General features: G+C 40.1%; 1 protein-coding gene across 3 annotated transcripts in view; it reads left to right on the top strand.

The window, feature by feature from the left end:
* The window catches only part of fam110b (family with sequence similarity 110 member B), a 53,448-nt gene extending 34,551 nt beyond the window's left edge, over positions 1-18,897 (top strand). For all 3 annotated transcript variants that reach the window (XM_017436068.3, XM_037982060.1, XM_025010540.2), the window contains 4 exons: positions 917-1,054; positions 9,606-10,086; positions 12,040-12,452; positions 15,687-18,897. In XM_017436068.3, the coding sequence (XP_017291557.1) occupies positions 9,964-10,086; positions 12,040-12,452; positions 15,687-16,596 (1,446 nt within the window). In that variant the 5' untranslated portion in view covers positions 917-1,054; positions 9,606-9,963 and the 3' untranslated portion in view covers positions 16,597-18,897. The remainder of the gene's footprint in view (positions 1-916; positions 1,055-9,605; positions 10,087-12,039; positions 12,453-15,686) is intronic.
* Positions 18,898-19,140: the final 243 nt, after the last annotated feature.

Consider the following 19,140-nt stretch of genomic DNA (forward strand, 5'->3'; position numbering starts at 1 on the left):
TGTATCTCTTTAGGCGGCTGGCCAAGGCTTGGAGTCTTTGTTTGGCAGTTTCAAGTGCTTCAGGCATGGGCATCTGGTTGTACTTCTTGGGTACTGGTCTTTTCATCGCACCTCTTTGGATCTCTGACAGTTGGCTCACTTCCCTCCTTGATTTTAGCCTCTAACCGTCTTTTCCATGGTGGGTATCGAATCTCATGGTTGCTCTTATAACCAAGCATCTCCAGGATCACTGATGCTGAGTTGTACATCAGCTCATTGGTTTCCGTTATGGTGGTGGTAGGAATTGTTCTCAATGCTGCATTCACATCTTCAATGAGACTTTCCGATTCGTTCATTATTGGGGCTGCATACCCACCCTCTGGGTGAGGAGTTGGAGTTAACTCCCCTTTAACCTGGCATCCTGGCTCCTCCCCCTTGCCATAGCGTTTGTGTTGCACCTCGTCAATCTCAAGTTGTGATAGCAGTTGCTGTTTGTGGATATTGGAACACTGAGCTACTAGTTGTTTGGCAGTCAGTGTTGACTGGAGATGTCGAAGTAACCATTCTTTCTGCATTCTTTGCATGTAGCCTCTCTGACTAGGGTTACTTGAGTAGTAGCATTCCAACAGATCCATGTTTGTTTGGCCGGGCGACGTCTGAGCCGGCATGTGATTCATATTAATCTCTCTCATGGTATGAGGTAGGCAGTAGCTCAAAGGGTCTTGCCTAGGGACCCAGACTGGATAGCTCAATTTCACTGTTGTATCTAACATATATATGTGTGTGTGTGTGTGTAAGTCTGCAATTTGCAAGGTTGATGGGGAGATGGAGATGACTTCAGCCAGGGTCAACATTCATCAAGGGCATGGACTCTGATGATGACTGTGTGCAGTTTTATTAATTTTTGTCACTTGTGTTTTTTTTTTTTTTTTTATAGCTGTGACATCTTCTGACAGCCTTCAGCCTTTAGAAGACATGGAGGAGGAGTCCATTTCCAACAGCCGGTAACAAAAGCTTGAAGGATCCAAAAGAGCGAAGTCAACCTTGGCGTAACCAAGGGAGGAACTCTAAACTGGTAAATTTTGTTTTCATGGAAAAATGGTTAATCTTTAGTAATTAGTGCTGATTTAAAAAGCAGCAACATCAACGCAGAAGTTCTTGCCTCAACTCTTTTATCTGCATTTTCCTGCTAAATTATTGTTGTAAATCTGGGTTATACCATCTTGAAATTTCAAAAGTATTACCTTTCTACCAGGGCTGTTTCCTAAAGGGAAAAATTCTACCCAGGTACACTGTTTTGGCCCTGCTTTCTACAATGAAAACAAACAAGGGTTAAGAAAAACTACCCTGGTTTCTGAAAAGGGTTCCTGAAGTGGAAACATGCTTTTAGACTTTGAAAACACTGAGAAATGAGACTGGACCATAAAAATACATATGTACTGGAATTGAAATCCCAAAAGTACTTTTGGGGTTTATCACAGGAAAACATCTGTCCCAAACTCCCTTCTAGTAAATCTAACACAAAGACATCACAGTTTATAAAGCCTACTTCCTCTCTGTGTTGAGTCAAACACATGTTCCTATTCAAAATAAAACCATTCCTCCTGTAGGTTCAGCTTTGCTGTGTGCACATTGAAAAGTGGAACCAAATGACCCAATCCACACCCCACTTCTCAAAATATAGTTGTCTTAAATCCTTAAAATTTGAAGTTTAATTTATATACTGACAAATGTACACTGCTCGAAAAAATAAAGGGAACACTCAAATAACACATCCTAGATCCATCCATCCATCCATCCATTTTCTTTACCCGCTTCTCCATTCCGGGGTTGCGGGGAGCTGGTGCCTATCCATCCTAGATCTGAATGAATGAAATATTCTCATTGAATACTTTATTCTTTACAAAGTTGAATGTGCTGACAACAAAATCATCAAGAGAAATGTATTAACCAATGGAAGCCTGGATTTGGAGTCACACACAAAATTAAAGTGGAAAAATACACTACAGGCTGATCCAACTTTAATGTAAAGTCCTTAAAACACGTCAAAATTAGGCTCAGTATTGTGTGTGGCCTCCATGTGCCTGTATGACCTCCCTACAATGCCTGGGCATGCTCCTGATGAGGTGGCGGATGGTCTCCTGAGGGCTCTCCTCCCAGACCTGTGCTCAATTGGATTCAGGTCTGGGGAACGAGCGGGCCAGTCCATAGCTTTGATACCTTCATTTCGCAGGAACTGCTGACACACTCCAGCCACATGAGGTCTAGCATTGTCCTGCATGAGGAGGAACCCAGGGCCAACCGCACCAGCATATGGTCTCACAAGGGGTCTCATCTCGGTACCTAATGGCAGTCGTGCTACCTCTGGCAAGCACATGGAGGGCTGTGCGGCCCTCCAAAGAAATGCCACCCCACACTATTACTGACCCACTGCCAAAGAGGTCATGCTGAAGGATGTCACAGGCAGTAGATTGCTCTCCAAGGCGTCTCCAGACTCTGTCACGTCTGTCACATGTGCTCAGTGTGCTCTGCTTTCATCTGTGAAGAGCACAGGGCACCAGTGGAGAATTTGCCAATCCTGGTGTTCTCTGGCAAATACCAAGCGTCCTGCACATCTGTGGACATCAGGCCCTCATACCATCCTCGTGGAGTCGGTTTCTAACCGTTTGTGCAGACACAGGCCTGCTGGAGGTCATTTTGCAGGGCTCTGGCAGTGCTCCTCTTGTTCCTCCTTGCACAAAGGCGGAGGTAGCAGTCCTGCTGCTGGGTTGTTGCCCTCCTACGGCCTCCTCCAAGTCTCTTAGTGTACTGGCCTGTCTCCTAGCAGCACCTCTGGCACCTCTGGACTCTACGTTGACAGACACGGCAAACCTTCTTGCCACAGCTCGCATTGATGTGCCATCCTGGATGAACTGCACTACCTGAGCCACTTGTGCGGGTTGTAGAGTTCATCTTATGCTAGCATAAGTGTGAAAGCACCACCAACACTCAAAAGTGACCAAAACATCAGCCAGAAAGCATAGGTACTGAGAAGTGGTCTGTGGTCCCCACCTGCAGAACCACTCCTTTATTGAGTGTGTTTTGCAAATTGCCAATAATTTCCACCTGTTTTCTATTCCATTTGCACAACACCATGTGAAATTGATTGCCAATCAGTGTTGCTTCCAAAGTGGACAGTTTGATTTTACAGAAGTTTGATTTACTTGTAGTTATATTGTGTTGTTTAGGTGTACCCTTTATTATTTTGTACAGTGTATTAATCCCCTTTCACAATTAAAAAAACACAACTATCTCTGAAACAAATTGAACCTGAAAAAAAGTTTATTGGCATCCCTTAATGTTTATTTCTTATTTTACACAAGTCTGACTTTGCCTTTGATAATTGATTCAGTCGATTTTATCATATAATTAACAAATGTAAATGGCAACAAAAAAAGATTGTTCCCTTTTAATTTTAGTTTTTTGTAGCAGCACCTTTTTGCAGCGATCACTGCCACTAAGCAAGCTGTTCTTCACAATGACGTCTACATTTGACAACAAGTAGTTTGATCCACTCTTCCTGAGCGAACCGCTCAACCTGTCTCAGGTTTATCTGATTGTGTCTACATTCTGCAATTTTCAGATTTTTGCATACATGTTCAATAGGATTAGGATCTGGGCTCATGGAGGATCGTTTGTCCAATGTTTTTTCCTCTGCCATTCTAGATGCTTTTAGCTGTGTTTTTGGGGTCATGTAGCAATAAGGAACCCCGTCCTTTTATGACCTCTGACATAGACTTATCTTTATAGCTGCTGCTTTGTGTAAGTTTATTGTGTTGTGACTGAATCCTTGGTATTATTTGGATAAGTTTTTAGCACCGGTTATGTAGCAAGAGAAAAGAAGAAAATTACTTACTTCGCTACTATTTTAAGCTCTCATTAAAAGTGGGCATAAGATCAAAGTTATCCATAAACAATATTTAGATTGCTTGATTCATTCACTCTCATTGTTTGTCAGATATCAACAGCTGATTCTGAAAAAGTTGACAACAGGGATTTTTTTTATCAGAACACATTACCATAAACTTTCTGTGGTTTTGTATCAAATCAAAGCCACAAAAAGAACAGAAAAAGCAACTTTCAATTGGGCTCACAGAAACCAAATCAAGCTTCACAAAGCTCTCACCAAACTCACTGGCAACAATCATCACACAAACTAGTCATCCCAATAAATAGACTTACCAAATTATGGTAAAGCTTAAAGTGGACCTATTATGCAAAATTCACTTTTTGCATGTTTTTGCATGTTTTTGCACTTCCATTTGGATATCTACTGCTTCTAAAAACAGTCCAAGCGCAAAAAAAAGAAAAGAAAATCACCCAGACGTTTTTTAGCAATAAATAATTTTTTTCTGGTGTCTGCAAAACGACCTGTTTAAAAAATCTTGAGATTGTTGCATCACAATCCCCGTTATCCCAAGCTGAGCCCAGCCCCTCACCGAGCATGCCAAGTGGAGCTCCACCCACTTCATTACAGGAAGACCATCATGTTTGTTCTCCTGGTTTTACTGCTGAACAATGTCTGCTGGAAAAGGAAAATATTTTGTTGTCGGCTGCATTATAGAACGTGTGTATTTTGCTGCTGTCCCGACCTGCTACCAGTCATGTTTCGGACCGCTGATTGCCGCTGTCCAACTCAACAAATGTCGGTTCAGAACCACTAAGTGTCCCTGTCCCAAAGTCAGAATCCTCAGAGTTTAAATTAATAACGATGTAAATGTGTGTCAGATCTGCAGCATTTAATCCTTGAGAAAGTATTTTTGTTTTTAATGTGGTGCATTAGTGGGGTGTCAGTTGTTGGGGGGCATGGCCAACAGCAGCTTATTTGCAGAATAGTGACATAGCATTAAAACAGCTCATTCTGAAATGAGCTCAAAATAGGCAAAACTGATCAGGTGAAATCTCAGTATCTCACAATGATTTTGTGTATTTCATGTAATGAACATGTTTTGTATAGCCCACAGACCTATCCTGACTTGTCCAGTAAGCATAAAAAGTCCCCTTTGGGTTTCTTAAAATTAGCCTATTACACATGGACTACCTAAATCTAGCCAACTATTAGCGCTTTAATAAGAAAACTTTTAAAGTTGCCCCAGACAGTGTCAGAAACTAACCACAATGAAAAATTAACTTAACCACTAGTTACTGTTGGGGTGAGACCTCTAACCCATTGGTTTCCAGAGGGGATTGAAATGAAGTTACTTTTCTGCTGACACTAATGTCACCTTGTTGTACTCCAATTCATGATGAAATTGTAGAGCATAGTCCAAGTTGTTTTAGGAATCTATTTTGAATGTTGGTGATTAACTGATTGCAAGGTTTATTCTGAAGTTATTCTTGTGAATGAATACTCATACACTGTTGATAACAAAGCCTTTCATAAGATCTATTTTAGAAATTTATCTGAGAATCAGTTTCTCATAAAATTTTCACACAAAGTGTGCAAAGTAAATGTGATTAGACCAACGGAGAATCACTTCCCTTTGATGGCATTTTAAAATCTTTGATTTTAATTTTTTATTATTGCAATCAGTAGTCAAATATTTAAATCAGATAGTACAACCTTATTACTATAAGTTCTTTCTTTTTCACTTTTTCTGTTTTACTTAAAACCTTTGAACTGCATCAAAAATAACCAGTCCAGTACTGCACACTATAACTGCCTGCCATCTGGATGTTCTTCCCTCTCGATGACATCTTGACCTTCCATTTCTTCTGCTGATCCACTCCTCAGTATCCCTTCTGATGACATCAGGACTTCCTTCATTCTGGCTTCAAGCCATGACTATCTATTAGGGATTCTCAGCTGGTGGCCCCTACTGCCTGCATACCTTTCATTGTGACACCTTCCTGAAAAACCAAAATGTCAACTGCCACCTGTTTGCTTTCCACATTGGATCTTGTTTTGTTGTTGTTGTTCATTCCTCTCTGTTTCTCTAAAGGTGGCACACAACTGCTTCATTGTTAAACATCAATAAAAAACATCTTTTTGGATCATTTTGATTCAGTGGATATGGAGGTGTCATTAGACACCAACTCTGTTCTTCAAGCTTCTTTTAGAATTGCGCCACTCAAGGTGGCTTCATGTTAGAGTAGCTCTGTTACATTTGTTCTCTTTAATTCCTCTTTTTTCCCTTTAATTCCTTCTTTTTTCTGGGTATATCTTTTTTGGACGATTATTTCCTGTAGTATCTGATGCTGTGCAGCTGAAAGAATTTTTTACTGAACTATTTTTACTTTTGGACTTTTGTTATGACGCGAAACCATTACAAGGTGGGTTTTTTTGGGGTTTTTTAACAACCGGGAGCAGCTGATTAACATCTCAAAAGCTCAGATAATACCTCAACTATAGAGGAACCTCGAGGAACCCCCACCATGGCCAGAACCAAGCCGACCACCTGCAAATCTACCGGAGGTAAAGCTTCCAGAAAACAGCTCGCTACTAAAGCCACCCAACAAGAGCGGCCTGACCATCAGCGGAGTGAAGAAACCTCACCTCTACAGGCCCGGTACCAGGGAGATCCATCTCTACCAAGAGCTACTGGAAGAGCTGCTCATCCGGAAGCTGTTCTTCCAGGGCCTGGTCTCGGAGATAGCTCTTCGAGTACACCAATCTGTGCGTCATCCACGCTGAGAGGGTCACCATCATGCCCAAAGACATACAGCTGGCCTATAGGATTTGTGGGGAAAGAGCTTAGACTCACCTCCACATTTAATACAACAAATATACAACAGCAGGTACAACAACATAGTGTCTTCAGTCAGAGGCTTTTTTAGATCCGCTGTAAAACAGACCGCTACAAAAGATTCTTCTTGCCCACAGCCATCAGCATCTATAAGAACTCTTTAACAAAACCAGGATGATTAGTTGCAACATTTAATTTCTCTTTAGGATTAATAAAGTATTTTTGAATTGAAATAAAGCTGAAATCTCTTACGGTCACCTGGGTGTTATTACTGACATCCTAAGTGGGGGATATGTAGCATGAAAGGACCCATTGCTTTATGCCCTATGACCTAGACACATCTTTTCAGCTACTGTCTTTTGTGACAGTTTGTTCTGTTATGACAGAATAATTGGTATTGCAGGATAGATTGTTTGCATTCCAAGGCTTCACACCTCCCAGGAAATCTTATCAATAGAGATAGATTGTTTTTATGCTTCTTTGAAAATCTCATTAAGATTTTCAAAGAAGAGATTAAATCTGTTTATTTGTTTGTGAAATCTTTTGGAATGTGAAATATTAACGTTGTTTTTATGTGTATGTGTGCATGTATCCAATAAGAAATTAGTCAAATGGGTTTCACAAATTTTATTCTCTTTTGTTAGTAAAAGAAACAATTTAGTGACAGAAACTTTAAACTGGAAAGATAAGCTCATCTGTGCAGACACTCTGGGTTGCTAACCCCATCAGAACCTTGAATCTCTCGACACTCTTGGTAACAGTGGAAGGGACCATGACTCGTTGCTCAGTTCAACGTTATCTTCATCTCCATGTGCTGCTTCCAACTCCCACCCCTCATCTTGTCGTATTTTTGTCTTACCCAAGTTTTTATTCAAATGGCTTTGCCTAAATTTGTTCTATAAAGTAAAAGTAAAAAGAAAAGTCTATCCAAAAGGTAAGAAAATATAGGTCCAGTTAAAGAATACTTCTTGATGTGCGTCACACCTCTGACTCCTGACTATATCAGCTGAAAACTCCAGACTCTTCAGAAGTCATCACTGCAACCTCAGATGACCTTGGACAAAACGCTGACCACTGACCCTCAATAAATTTTTGCTCCAACCTGCCTCCTTCCTGTGGGTCTGCACAGGTTCAATCAACTTTTCTGGAGTCACCCAAAAACAGAGTGACAAGTCACCACAGACTTTGACCCAGTAAGGTATCTCCTTATCTTGTGGTGAAAAAAGCAATGTCATTCTGTTTATGAACTTTAAGGTGCTGCAAGTTTGTAATTTGATTCTTCCTCAAACTAATCTGAAAATCTGTCAGAAATACTAACATTCTTCTCACCTAAACACCACAGTGAATTATTAATCAAAATATTCTACTGTCCAAATTCTCGAGCTTGTAAACCCTAAACATGTATCCTAATTCCAAACATCCTGTTCAAAAGATATCTGTAAATCTTAAACATAATCCAAGTCTTCCTTCAGATCATTAAAGGGTTAATTGCTTCAGTGTGTTTTTTTGTTTGGTTGTTTTGTTAAATCATTAATTCAATGTAACTATTTAAATCAGGTTCAGATAATTCAGAGTATTCACTTGGTGTGTAATTCAGAATATTTTTCCCAAAAGTTCAGTGTTAATTTTACTTTTGTTATGTTGATTTTATGGTTTTGTTTCATTTTTTAAAATTTAATTTAATTTTACAATAAAATACTAAATGGTCTCCTTTATTGATGTGTTATGATGAAATTTCTATGTAATGAGCAGATTCAGCCTCAGCTGTTGAGATCTGACTAACAGTATAGATGAATAAATCAAGTATTCTTTGTTGATCTATAAAGTTAATCTGGTACCACTTTTAACGAGAGCTTAAAACAGTAGCAAAGTTACTATCACCTTCTGTCCTTCTGTCCTCTTTCTAGTCATTCTTCTGTTGGAAGACCCATGAGCTGTGACTGAGGCTAAGTTTTGTGACACTGGGCAGTATGTTTCCCTTTAGGAAATCTTCGTAGTCTTGAAATTTCATTGTGCTGATTGCAGATCCCAGGTTCCCCTTGTCAGATGTAGCAAAGCAGCCCCCCAAAAAACTGAGCCCCCTCTACGTTTCACATTATGTATTTATTTATTTTAAAGCTTAATTTTTTCTTTTGTAAACAGAGCTGATGTGACTGGAGCCAAAAAGCCTCAGTATTGTCTCATAAGTCCCATTAACATCTCCCAGAAATTTTGGGGCTTGCCAACGTGCATTTTGGGGAATTCTGTCTGGCTTATTTGTGTTTTTCTGTTAATAGTGGAGCCTCCTGGGTCTTCTTTCATGGAGTCCTGTATGATTCAAAATATGACAGATGTGATTAGAAAGTGACATGCTTTGACCTTGGAGTTCAACTTGAATGGTGTTTGTTTCCTTTAAATAGACTGAAAGGCTGATGGAAAGCTTGAAGGCATCTGTGATACTAATTAAGGTCAAACACTTTTAAACATGACTATAGTGCTAGGATTAATTGTCTCTTTAAGGTTATCAACAAATCTTTCCATACTATTTTAGCAAATTTTTGTAAACAATTTTTGTTTACTCTGCCACATATTAAAGGCATGTAAATATGCATTAGATGACTGCTGTCCAAGTCTTCCTGAAGTTTGATGTCATTATATTGTTTTAATAATTCTTATTACTATGCTAAACATACAGTAGTTGCTTAAAACATAAGTGATTAAAAACTTGCATGTTTATGGTTCTTAATTATTAAGAGATTTTCAAATGAGTGTGTTTTGTAATCACTCATGCCTGCAGACATATTATGGTCCATAATGTTGGTGAACTGAAGGTATTTTTGTTATTGCTGATGGCTGCATGATGTGACAACCTAGCTTTAAACTCATTGGCTGTTTATTTCTCTCTATTTTTGCCCGACTCAGATCTGGTGAAGGAGGAAGAGTTGAACTGCATATGGAGAAGCAGTGGGGCTTTCTTTTCCTAGCATCCTCTGCTGTTTCTTTTTATTTTTCTTGATTAGGTCAGGTGAATCTCATTATCTCTCAGTGGCTGTAAGCAAAACAAGATCAGTCCATTCAGGCAATGCAGAAGCTGACAAGTCCCCCCACCATCCCATCATCACACAAGCAATAAGGAGGGCCACAGACTTCATCTTTATTGAGATTTTTTCATTTCTACCTTGTGTCTTCATGCTTTGGGGGTTCTCCAGTGCCCCCACCCTCTACCGTCCACCCTGCACTAATTGTCACAACGGCCGGCCACCACAGTCACTTCGTTGCCATGCCGACAGAGACATTGGCTCCTGCTCTCCCAGATAGCAAGGCCACTGGCCCCACAACTCCTTTCAGTTCCACTGTACCCCTTCGCATCCTCAACAAGGGCCCTGAGTATTTCAGGAGACAGGTAACGAGAATCCCTGCTGCTGTCTTACTGAGCATGCTCATTGTGTAAAAGTTGCATTGTACTCCAACTTTTAAGGATGTAAGTGCAGAATAGACCTTAATAAAGAATGCAAAGGTATATTCTGTCTTGGTAGGCTGCATCATTCAATATCATCTCAGGCAAATATTGTTTCTGTGACTTGTTTCTCAACAAAATTTTTTAGAACTCAGAGTTTTACACTCAGAAGTAATACATAGTTATAAGAAGCTAGAATGGGATGTTGACATCATTATCAGCAACTGTCCTAACTATCTCCAGGTGATATTCAGGGTTCTTCAGAGTTAAAATATTTTCAAACACTGCTAATCCAAGCTTTACTGCTATCAGATGTTTACAAATTTGGTTTAGTTAAAAAATACCTTCAAAAGATGACACTACAACCATAATACATAATGTGTAAAATGTAAATGAAAAAAGAATAAATCCATTTTATTCACAATGGAACATAATAAAAATATCAAATGTTGAAACTAATAAATTATACAATTTTTAGGAAAATTTTTATAATTTTGATTTTGACAGCAGCAACATATCTCAGAAAAGTTGAGACAGAGACAACAACAGACTATAAGTAAATGGTACAACCAAAAAACAGCTGGAGGAGGATTTTCCAACTAATTACATCAATTGGCAACAGGTCAGTAAAAGAACTGGGTACAAAAAGAGCATTTTAGAGAGACTGAATCTTCAAGAAGTAAAGATGGGCAGAGGTTCAACAGTTTGTGAAAAACTGTCTAAAAATAGTGGAACAATTTCAGAATAATGTTCCTCAATGGACAATTGGGAAGACTTCTAATATCTTGTCATCTGCAGTTCATAATATGAAAAGATTTCCATGAAAGTCAGTATTGGAAGTTCATGATTTGCAGGCGCTCGGGTGGCACTGCATTAAAAACAGGTCTGGTTCTAATATATCATCACTGCATGGGCTCAGGAAAACGTCCACAAATCATTGAATGTAAATACAGTTCATTATGTCATCCACAAATACAGGTTAAAGCTCTGTCATGCAAAAGAGAGGCCATGTGTGAACACCATCCAGAAATGCCACTATCTTATCTGGGGCAAAGTGGGAAACTTTTCTATTTTCAGACAAATCTAAATTTGAAATTCTTTTTTGAAACTACAAATGCCATGTCCTCTGTACTAAAGAACAGAGGGACCATCCAGCCTGTTATCAGTACACAGTTCAAAAGCCCTTGGGATGGGGCTGCATTACTGCATGTGTCATGGGCAGCTTATGAATCTAGAAAGACACCATTAATGCAGAACAGTATACAGAACAATCCAGACAATGTCTTTTTCAGAAAAGGTCTTGGATATTTCAGCAAGACAATTGTAAACCACATATTGTATCCATCACAGCAGCATGGCTTTGTAGTAAAAGAGTCTGAGTGCTGAACTGCCTGTCTGCAGTCCAGACCTCTCACTAATTAAAAACATTTAATATATCACGAGTTAAACAATCCAGCAAAGAAGACCCAAGACTGTTGAACAGCTAGAATCTTACATCAGACAAGAATGGGACAACATTCCCCTCTAAAATGTCCAGCAACTGGTCTCCTCAGTTCCTAGACATTTACAGCATTTCCAGACTGTTGTTAAAATAGGATAGGATGCTTCGCAGTGGAAAACATGGCCATGTCCCAACATTTTTGAGATGTGTTGCTGCAATCAAATTCCATATTACTGTATGTTTTCCCAAAAATGGTGCAGTTTTTTTTAAAAACATTTGATGTATTTACTGTTCCATTGTGAATAAAATATGGGTTTTTGAAATTTGCACATCACCGTATTCTGTTTTTATTTACATTTTACACAACATCACACTTGTTGGAATTTGTGTTATACAGAGATAAGAATGAAGTCAATACAGGTACAAAGATAAATTATGATTTTTAATCTGTTTTTCAGGTGGACCCTAACCCAAAGCGTCTCAGTGCAGTTGAGAGACTAGAAGCTGACAAGGCCAAGTATGTCAAGAGCCAGGAGGTCATCAATGCCAAACAAGAGCCAGTCAAACCACCTGTGCTGGCCAAACCTGCTGTTGGTCATGCTCTTCTGTCTAAGAGAAGCCCTGGGATTGGAGGAGTAGGAAATGGAGGCAGAATACCTTTCAAGGCATCCAATAATAATGCCAAGTCAGACACATGTGCAACAAGCAGTGGCAGTAGCAAACGAGAGAATCTAAACCTGGAGATCTTAAAAAATCTGCTAAATTCGTCATCATCACCGGGGGCAGGGTCTGAAGGATTATCAAGTGGAGCTAAGAGTGCTGTATTGATGAAGTCATCAGGAGGACTGGCCAGAAGCTGGACGCCATCTGGGTAAACCAACATGTTTAATATATTATATAGCATTCTGTGAAAAAATATTTGTCCCTTTACAGATTTCTTCTGTTTTAGCTTCTTTGTCACTTAAATGTTTCAGATTATCAAACAAATATTAACATCAGACAAAGTTAACTTGAATAAATACAAAATTCTGTTTTTAAATGATGATTTTATTAAGGGAAAACGCTATCCAAACCATCCTGGCTCTAAAAGTAATTGCCCATCTTGTTAAATCAAGAATTAACTTTTTTTTTTAAAAACTGAGTTCAATTTTACTTCTACGCCCAAGTCTGATTTCTGTCAGACCTATAGAATCAAGAAATTACTTGCCTCAGTTAAGGTCAGGGTTCATGATTCAAAAATAAGAAGGACCTGAACAGCCAAATTGGCCTCTATGGGAGAGTTTCAAGGCCAAAACCTCTGCTGAGCAAAGCAAACGCATTGGCTCATCTCACATTTACCAAAAGAAAATCTAAATGATCCCAAAGACCACTGGGAAAATATTCTGTTAACTGACAAAGATGGACCTTTTTGTGGGAGGTGTGTGTCTCCGTATATTTGGTATAAAGCTAATACTGCATTTCAGAACAAGAACATCACACAGTCAAACATGGTGGTGTTAGTGTGATGGTCTGGGGCTGCTTTTATGCTTCAGGACATAGACAACTTGCCATAATTGATGGAACTATGAATATTACTCTCTAGCAGAAAAACCCGAAGGAGAATGTCCAGCCATTAGTTTGTGACCTTAAGCTTTAGCTTATATTAGTTCTGCAGAAGGACAATGATCAAAAGCACAGTTCTTAACACTCATGTGAAAGACTCATTGCCAGTTATTGCAAACACTGCTAAGGTGGCACAACCAGTTATTGGGTTTAGGGGAAATTCTGTTTTCACTTAGGATAAGGTTGGTTTGGATAGTTTCAAAATCATAATCAGAGAAAAACTAAATTTTGGAAAAAACAAAACTGAATTTCAACAAGAACAAAACCACTTTCATAGGGCCCTAAATAAGACATTGAACTGAGTTCATTGTGTTCATCCATGTAAAAGACCTCCAGCCTGTGTGGGCAGCATGGGTGAAAAAAAAATTCTTGTTTTAAAGCTTAGCTTTATTGTTTGTCAATTCTGAGACACATCAGCAGCCGTTTCTTATTAAATGGATCCTTAGGCAACTTTACAAGCTCATCAGTGACCCGTGGTCGAAGTTTGCGAATCACATTCAATCCCCCTAGCATTAATGTACCTCACCCAGAAATAGAGAAACTGGGGGGGGNGGGGGGGGGGGGGGGGTGCCAGCGAGCACCTGGTGGTCAAGCATTAGCTCCTAGGGCTCAGCCAGGCCAAGACCAAAAAAGACACAGGATGCCACCTCCACATGGGCCCACCACCTGCAAGGGGGACTGTCAAGGTCAGGTGCCATGTGAGCTGGGTGGCAGGCAAGGGAGGGTTCCTTGCCATGTCTATTCCCAGTGCCATAAACTAGCTCTAGGGACATGGAATGTCACCTCACTGGTGGGTAAGGTGCCGGATCTTGTGTATGAGGTTGAGCGATACCAGCTAGGTATAGTTGAGCTAACCTCTGCACACAGCTTGGGCTCTACAACCCAACTCCTGAAGAGGAGCTGGACTCTTTTCAATCACCTTGTTGCTGAAAAGTGCTATATAAATAAATTTCACTTCACTTCACTTTACTTCTTTCGTACTCTGAAGTTGCCCAGGGAGAGAGGAGTGGCATAGGGTGGGCAGTAATCCATGACCAGAGTAAAATTTGGCATTTGGAGGGCCAAGTACCATTTGTATTATAAAAGGTTTTTGTTTAACCTTCCAGAGGGCCTGAGGGGAATAATCAACCACACATTTATTTCTGTTCATGTTACTTTTATATTTTGTTGTTCTCAATAAACATGACCGATCCTTATAAATCTTAAAGATATTTTGAAGTTCTTGTTCAATTTGTTTATGCAATGCACTACAGCCATTAACACCAAATGATCAGATATACAGACATTTCCACCTGCAAATGTCTGTTTCCAGCCGACTGCAGCTAGAAACGGCATTGCCGGCAACTAGATTTGGGCCTGAAATAGTTATATTTCAGGCTGAGATAGCTTTAAAAGATTGACTAGTTTATGGTGGACAAAAATATTAAAGGGGACCTATTATGCTTCCTTGAACATGTCAGGACATGTCTGTGGGCTATACAAAACATGTTCATTAAATTTAATACACAAAATCATTCTCAGATATTGAGATTTCACCTGATCAGTTCTGCCTGTTTTGAGCTCATTTCAGAATGAGTGGTTTTAGGGCTACATCACTATTCTGCAAATAAGGTGCTGTTTGCCACACTCCCCCCCAACACCTGACACCCCACTAACGCACCACATTAAAAAACATAAAAACACACATTTATATCGTTATTATTTCAAACTCTGAGGATTCTGGCTTTGGGACAGGGGCACTTAGTGGTTCCAAACTGACATTTGTCAAGTAGGAGAGTGGCAATAGTGGATCTGAAACCCAACTTGTAGCGGGTCCGTATAGCAGCAATCAGTGGGCCTGAACTGACATTTGTCAAGTCAGACAGCAGCAATCAGCGGTCCGAAACCCGACTGGGAGCTGGTCGGGACAGCTGCAGACACGTTCTATATTGCAACTGACAACAGAACATTTTCCTTTTCCAACAGACATTGTTCAGCAGTAAAACCAGCAGAACAAACGTGATGGTCTTCTTGTAATGAAGCGGGTGGAGTTCTACTTGGGTTGCTAGGTGAGGGGTTGGGCTCGGCTTGGGGTTGCTAGGTAACAGGGGTTGTGACGCAACAATCCCAAGATCTTTGAAACAGGTAATTTTGCAGACACCAGAAAACATTTATTGCTAAAAAAATGTCTGGGTGTTTTTTTTGGGGGGTTGTGCTTGGTCTGTTTCTAGAAGCAGTAGATACCCAAATGGAAGTACAAAAACATGCAAGAAATGATTTTTGCATACTAGGTCCCATTTAATAAATATTGTCTTTCAGAAGTTATGTATGGTGTTGGATTCCCCCTTAGGAACAGTTGTTGTCATAAAGTTAAAGGACAAGTTAAGTGTTAAATGTGTTTATAATTATAGGTTTTACTGTATTCATTCATTAATGTGGCCCATATTTATTAATGCTGATGTCTGCAGTTTATTTTTCTGTGATATCTTTGTAGTACATTCCATAAATATGTTTTTTTTTCTAGGATCCCCTTAACCTACCGATCTACAATGACACTCAATGAGCAACCAGCAGACTCAGCTCTAAGTCCCAGCACCTCACACTCCCTTAGATCCTTCTCCCATTCTCTGAAGGTCCTCCCAATGAACAGCGGGGGGCGTCGCAGTCCACAACAGGGAGGTAACCTCAACCTTAGTAGGCGACTCCAGGGTGAAAGAGGATGTGAAAAAGGATTCGTTGAGCGATCTCATTCCCCACTACCGCCTCTCCTCACCTCCCACTCCTCGTCTGACCTTCTACGACTGTGTAACGGTAAACCACTCCGTACAGCTCGGTCCAGTAGCTCATCAGCTCCACCCATCCCTCCAAAACCCAACCCTGCCTCACTTCCTCCTCCTGCACTGTCCTTGTCCCTGCCACGTCCTCATCCAGCTTTGTCTTCTTCACCCTGTGACAACACCACTCCCCAATCATTACCTTGTGATTTTGGGGAGCCTCCAAACCCCTCTGCTGATTCAAACCTTGAGCTTGACCACAGTTCCATCGGGGTTCGCCGCTCCTCATTACATAGATCTAAGTCGGACCTGTCGGACCGGTATGCCCGTGCTGGAGCTGATGTGGAACGCTTTTTTAACTACTGTGGCCTCGACCCAGAAGAGTTGGAGGCAGTTGGTCCAGAGAACTTTGCGCGGGCTAACTCCGACATTGTTAGCTTGAACTTTCGATCAGCTTCTATGATCTCCTCTGACTGTGACCAGTCACGGCGATCTTCTAATGATGGAATATCAGAGGGAGATGAGGGGGAAGATGAAGAGGAGGAAGCAGGGGAGCGTGTGCCATATGGTATCTCTGCTGTGGAGCGAAATGCAAGGGTCATTAAATGGCTTTATAGCATCAAACAAGCAAGAGAGATACAAAAAGTCTCACATGTTTAAGATGAACACTTCTAGAGACTAGTGTTATTATAAACTACAGACAGTCTAAAAATCTGTAGAACAAGTTGGAGACTGTGATCTTGGTGTTAATATGAGAATGTGTCCAAATGTGAAGACTTAAGAATGAATGGGTGGAAAAAAAATTGAACAGGTTCAACCCATACAAAATAAAACATGAAGAGATCAAGAAAAGGACTCTAATGTTGAGAACAAGGTGAACAAAATAGAAACAAATACAACTTAGACAAGTGTAAATAAAATTCTGAGTCTGGCAACAAGGGTTCTGCAAATATTTGTTTTTGTCTTTGGACAGTAAAACTGATAAAGTCTGTTAGTTTGCTTGAGCAACAGGAACAAGAGCAAAATGCATTATAATTGTTCATAAAGTGAAACAAGTTTCAGGCTTTTCCCATTGAAAACATTTTGTCTTGACAAACACAGACAATTGAATAAAGTGTAGCCTTGTTTCAGTCCTCTAATTATCACCCACATTTCTGATCTTTTCAGCTGTTCAAATTTGTCAAGTCCTTTCTTTCACTGTTCTTTCCCTAAATGGTTGATCAATTAGTGAAATCTATAAGATGTCATCATCTACTATAGCAAGCAAACCAGTGGTGTAGTGGGGCTTAGAGAAGCAGGTATACTCATTTCTGCTGTTTTATTGTTTTAAGGTCTTTCCAAGAATAAAGATCTTGGCCAGATTTTTACTCCGGTCCCTGTTTAACTAGAGCTGTGTCCACCACATCCTCTGCACAAAGTCAAGCTTGTTCCTGGTGCAGGTTGGACTCCACCAGGGCTGCTCTTGTCTCTGATCCCGATTGTGGTGTTCATGAACAGTATCTTGAGGTGCAGTCATGGATGGGGAGCTATCTGGTTTGAGAACATCAGGGTCTTGTCTTTGTTTTTTTGCAGATGATGTTGTTCTGTTGGCGTCTTCAGACCTTGGCTTGCAGCATGCACTGGGGTGGTCCACAGCTGAGTGGGATTCGGCTCGAATAAGAGTCAGCTCTAAATCTGAGGCCACAGAAAGGCAAAGCTCGTGATTTACTAGTCCATCTTCATTCTAAACCTCACCTATGGTCATGAAGTACGGATCATGATGAAAGAGAGAGCTCTTGGATCCAAGCAGCTGAAATGAGCTTCCTCTGTTGAGTGGCAAGAGTCAACATTATGCTTGGTTTTTTTTTTAGTTGTTATAAACAACTGGTACATGCCACACTGTGCGTTTGAGATTCTAAAATCTTGATAGTAACCAGTGTCAAACTGTATCATACAAAATTTAGTTAGATGCTGGCCTTTTTGCCGCAGGAGAATCATGTCTGTCACAAAGATCTGACAGTGATATCAATTTAACAATAAAAGAAAATTAAGCACTGACGTTGAAATTCTAATTATTATATTTGTACACTAAAAAGAAAGAGAGGAGGAGGAGGAAAAATATACCACTGAAAAAGACATTTGTTGCTGCAGAAGTCACACTGCACAATGTTACCAGAAAAGTTCTGATATGCTTGATATCTTTTGTCGGTCATCCCTGATTATGATAGTGCTGAATCAGCTGTCGACAAGCCTGTTGCACCAAACAACTATAAGCTGCCAATTCAAGGTTATGACCAAAGCTTTTCTTCCAATTTTTTTTCACAATAAAATATTTTGTCTAAGACATGAAATTTGCACAACATGAACCCAGCTTCAGAGATGGGGTAAGGAGCTCCATTCGTCAGGAAGAGCTCAGAGAAGAATCACTGCTTCATCTCAATAAAAAGAGTCAGCTGAGGTGGTTTAGACATCTACTGGATGACTTCTGGGTGCTTCGCCTTATGTGCATTCTTCTTGAATGAGACCACTTGGCAGATCCCAAACTGCAGAAATACTGCCACATTGTTTTACCTAAAATTTCACCTGAAATCTTTGAACATTATTATTACTTCAACTTGACTTTAGTGATTAAGCATCGTTATGAACTAAACATGGGCCACAAAGTGTTTCCTTGAAATGGTCTATTAACAAAGTACCTCGTTTTAACAGGAAGATGGACTAAGCAATACACATAATATGCATTTTGAGTGAACTAGTATACAGTCAAAATGCATATTATTTTTGTCTCACTCAGCTGCCAGATGCACATAATTGTGAAATCAGCACCTCTTCTGAAGCTGATATGATGATAGGGGATTTCATAGTTAGTTTATTTGGTTCCCAGTAAAAAATAAATGGGTATTTTCTGTATACCCTGTACTACACCACTGGTACTAACATCTGTCAGAGAAAGTCTCCATTAAAAACATGATGCGCAACCTACTGGAGTGTTGTCTTTCTTCCCAAACATCAAACAAGGAGCAAATTATTTCCATGGCTGACTGATGGCTGCAAATCAATGATAGCAAAAGCTGTTCATGTCCCATTAAAGAGTGTCACTATGAAGGGTTGTCCACACATTCTCATGTCTCAAGTGGAAAATTGCCTGTTAGCCAAAGGATTAGCTATTAGGGGCTGTTAATATTGCTCCTGCTTCTGTTCATACAGAAGCAGGAGCTTATTTAA

This window comes from Kryptolebias marmoratus, linkage group LG20 (genome assembly GCF_001649575.2).
Source record: "Kryptolebias marmoratus isolate JLee-2015 linkage group LG20, ASM164957v2, whole genome shotgun sequence".
Classification (NCBI taxonomy): Eukaryota; Metazoa; Chordata; class Actinopteri; order Cyprinodontiformes; family Rivulidae; genus Kryptolebias; species Kryptolebias marmoratus.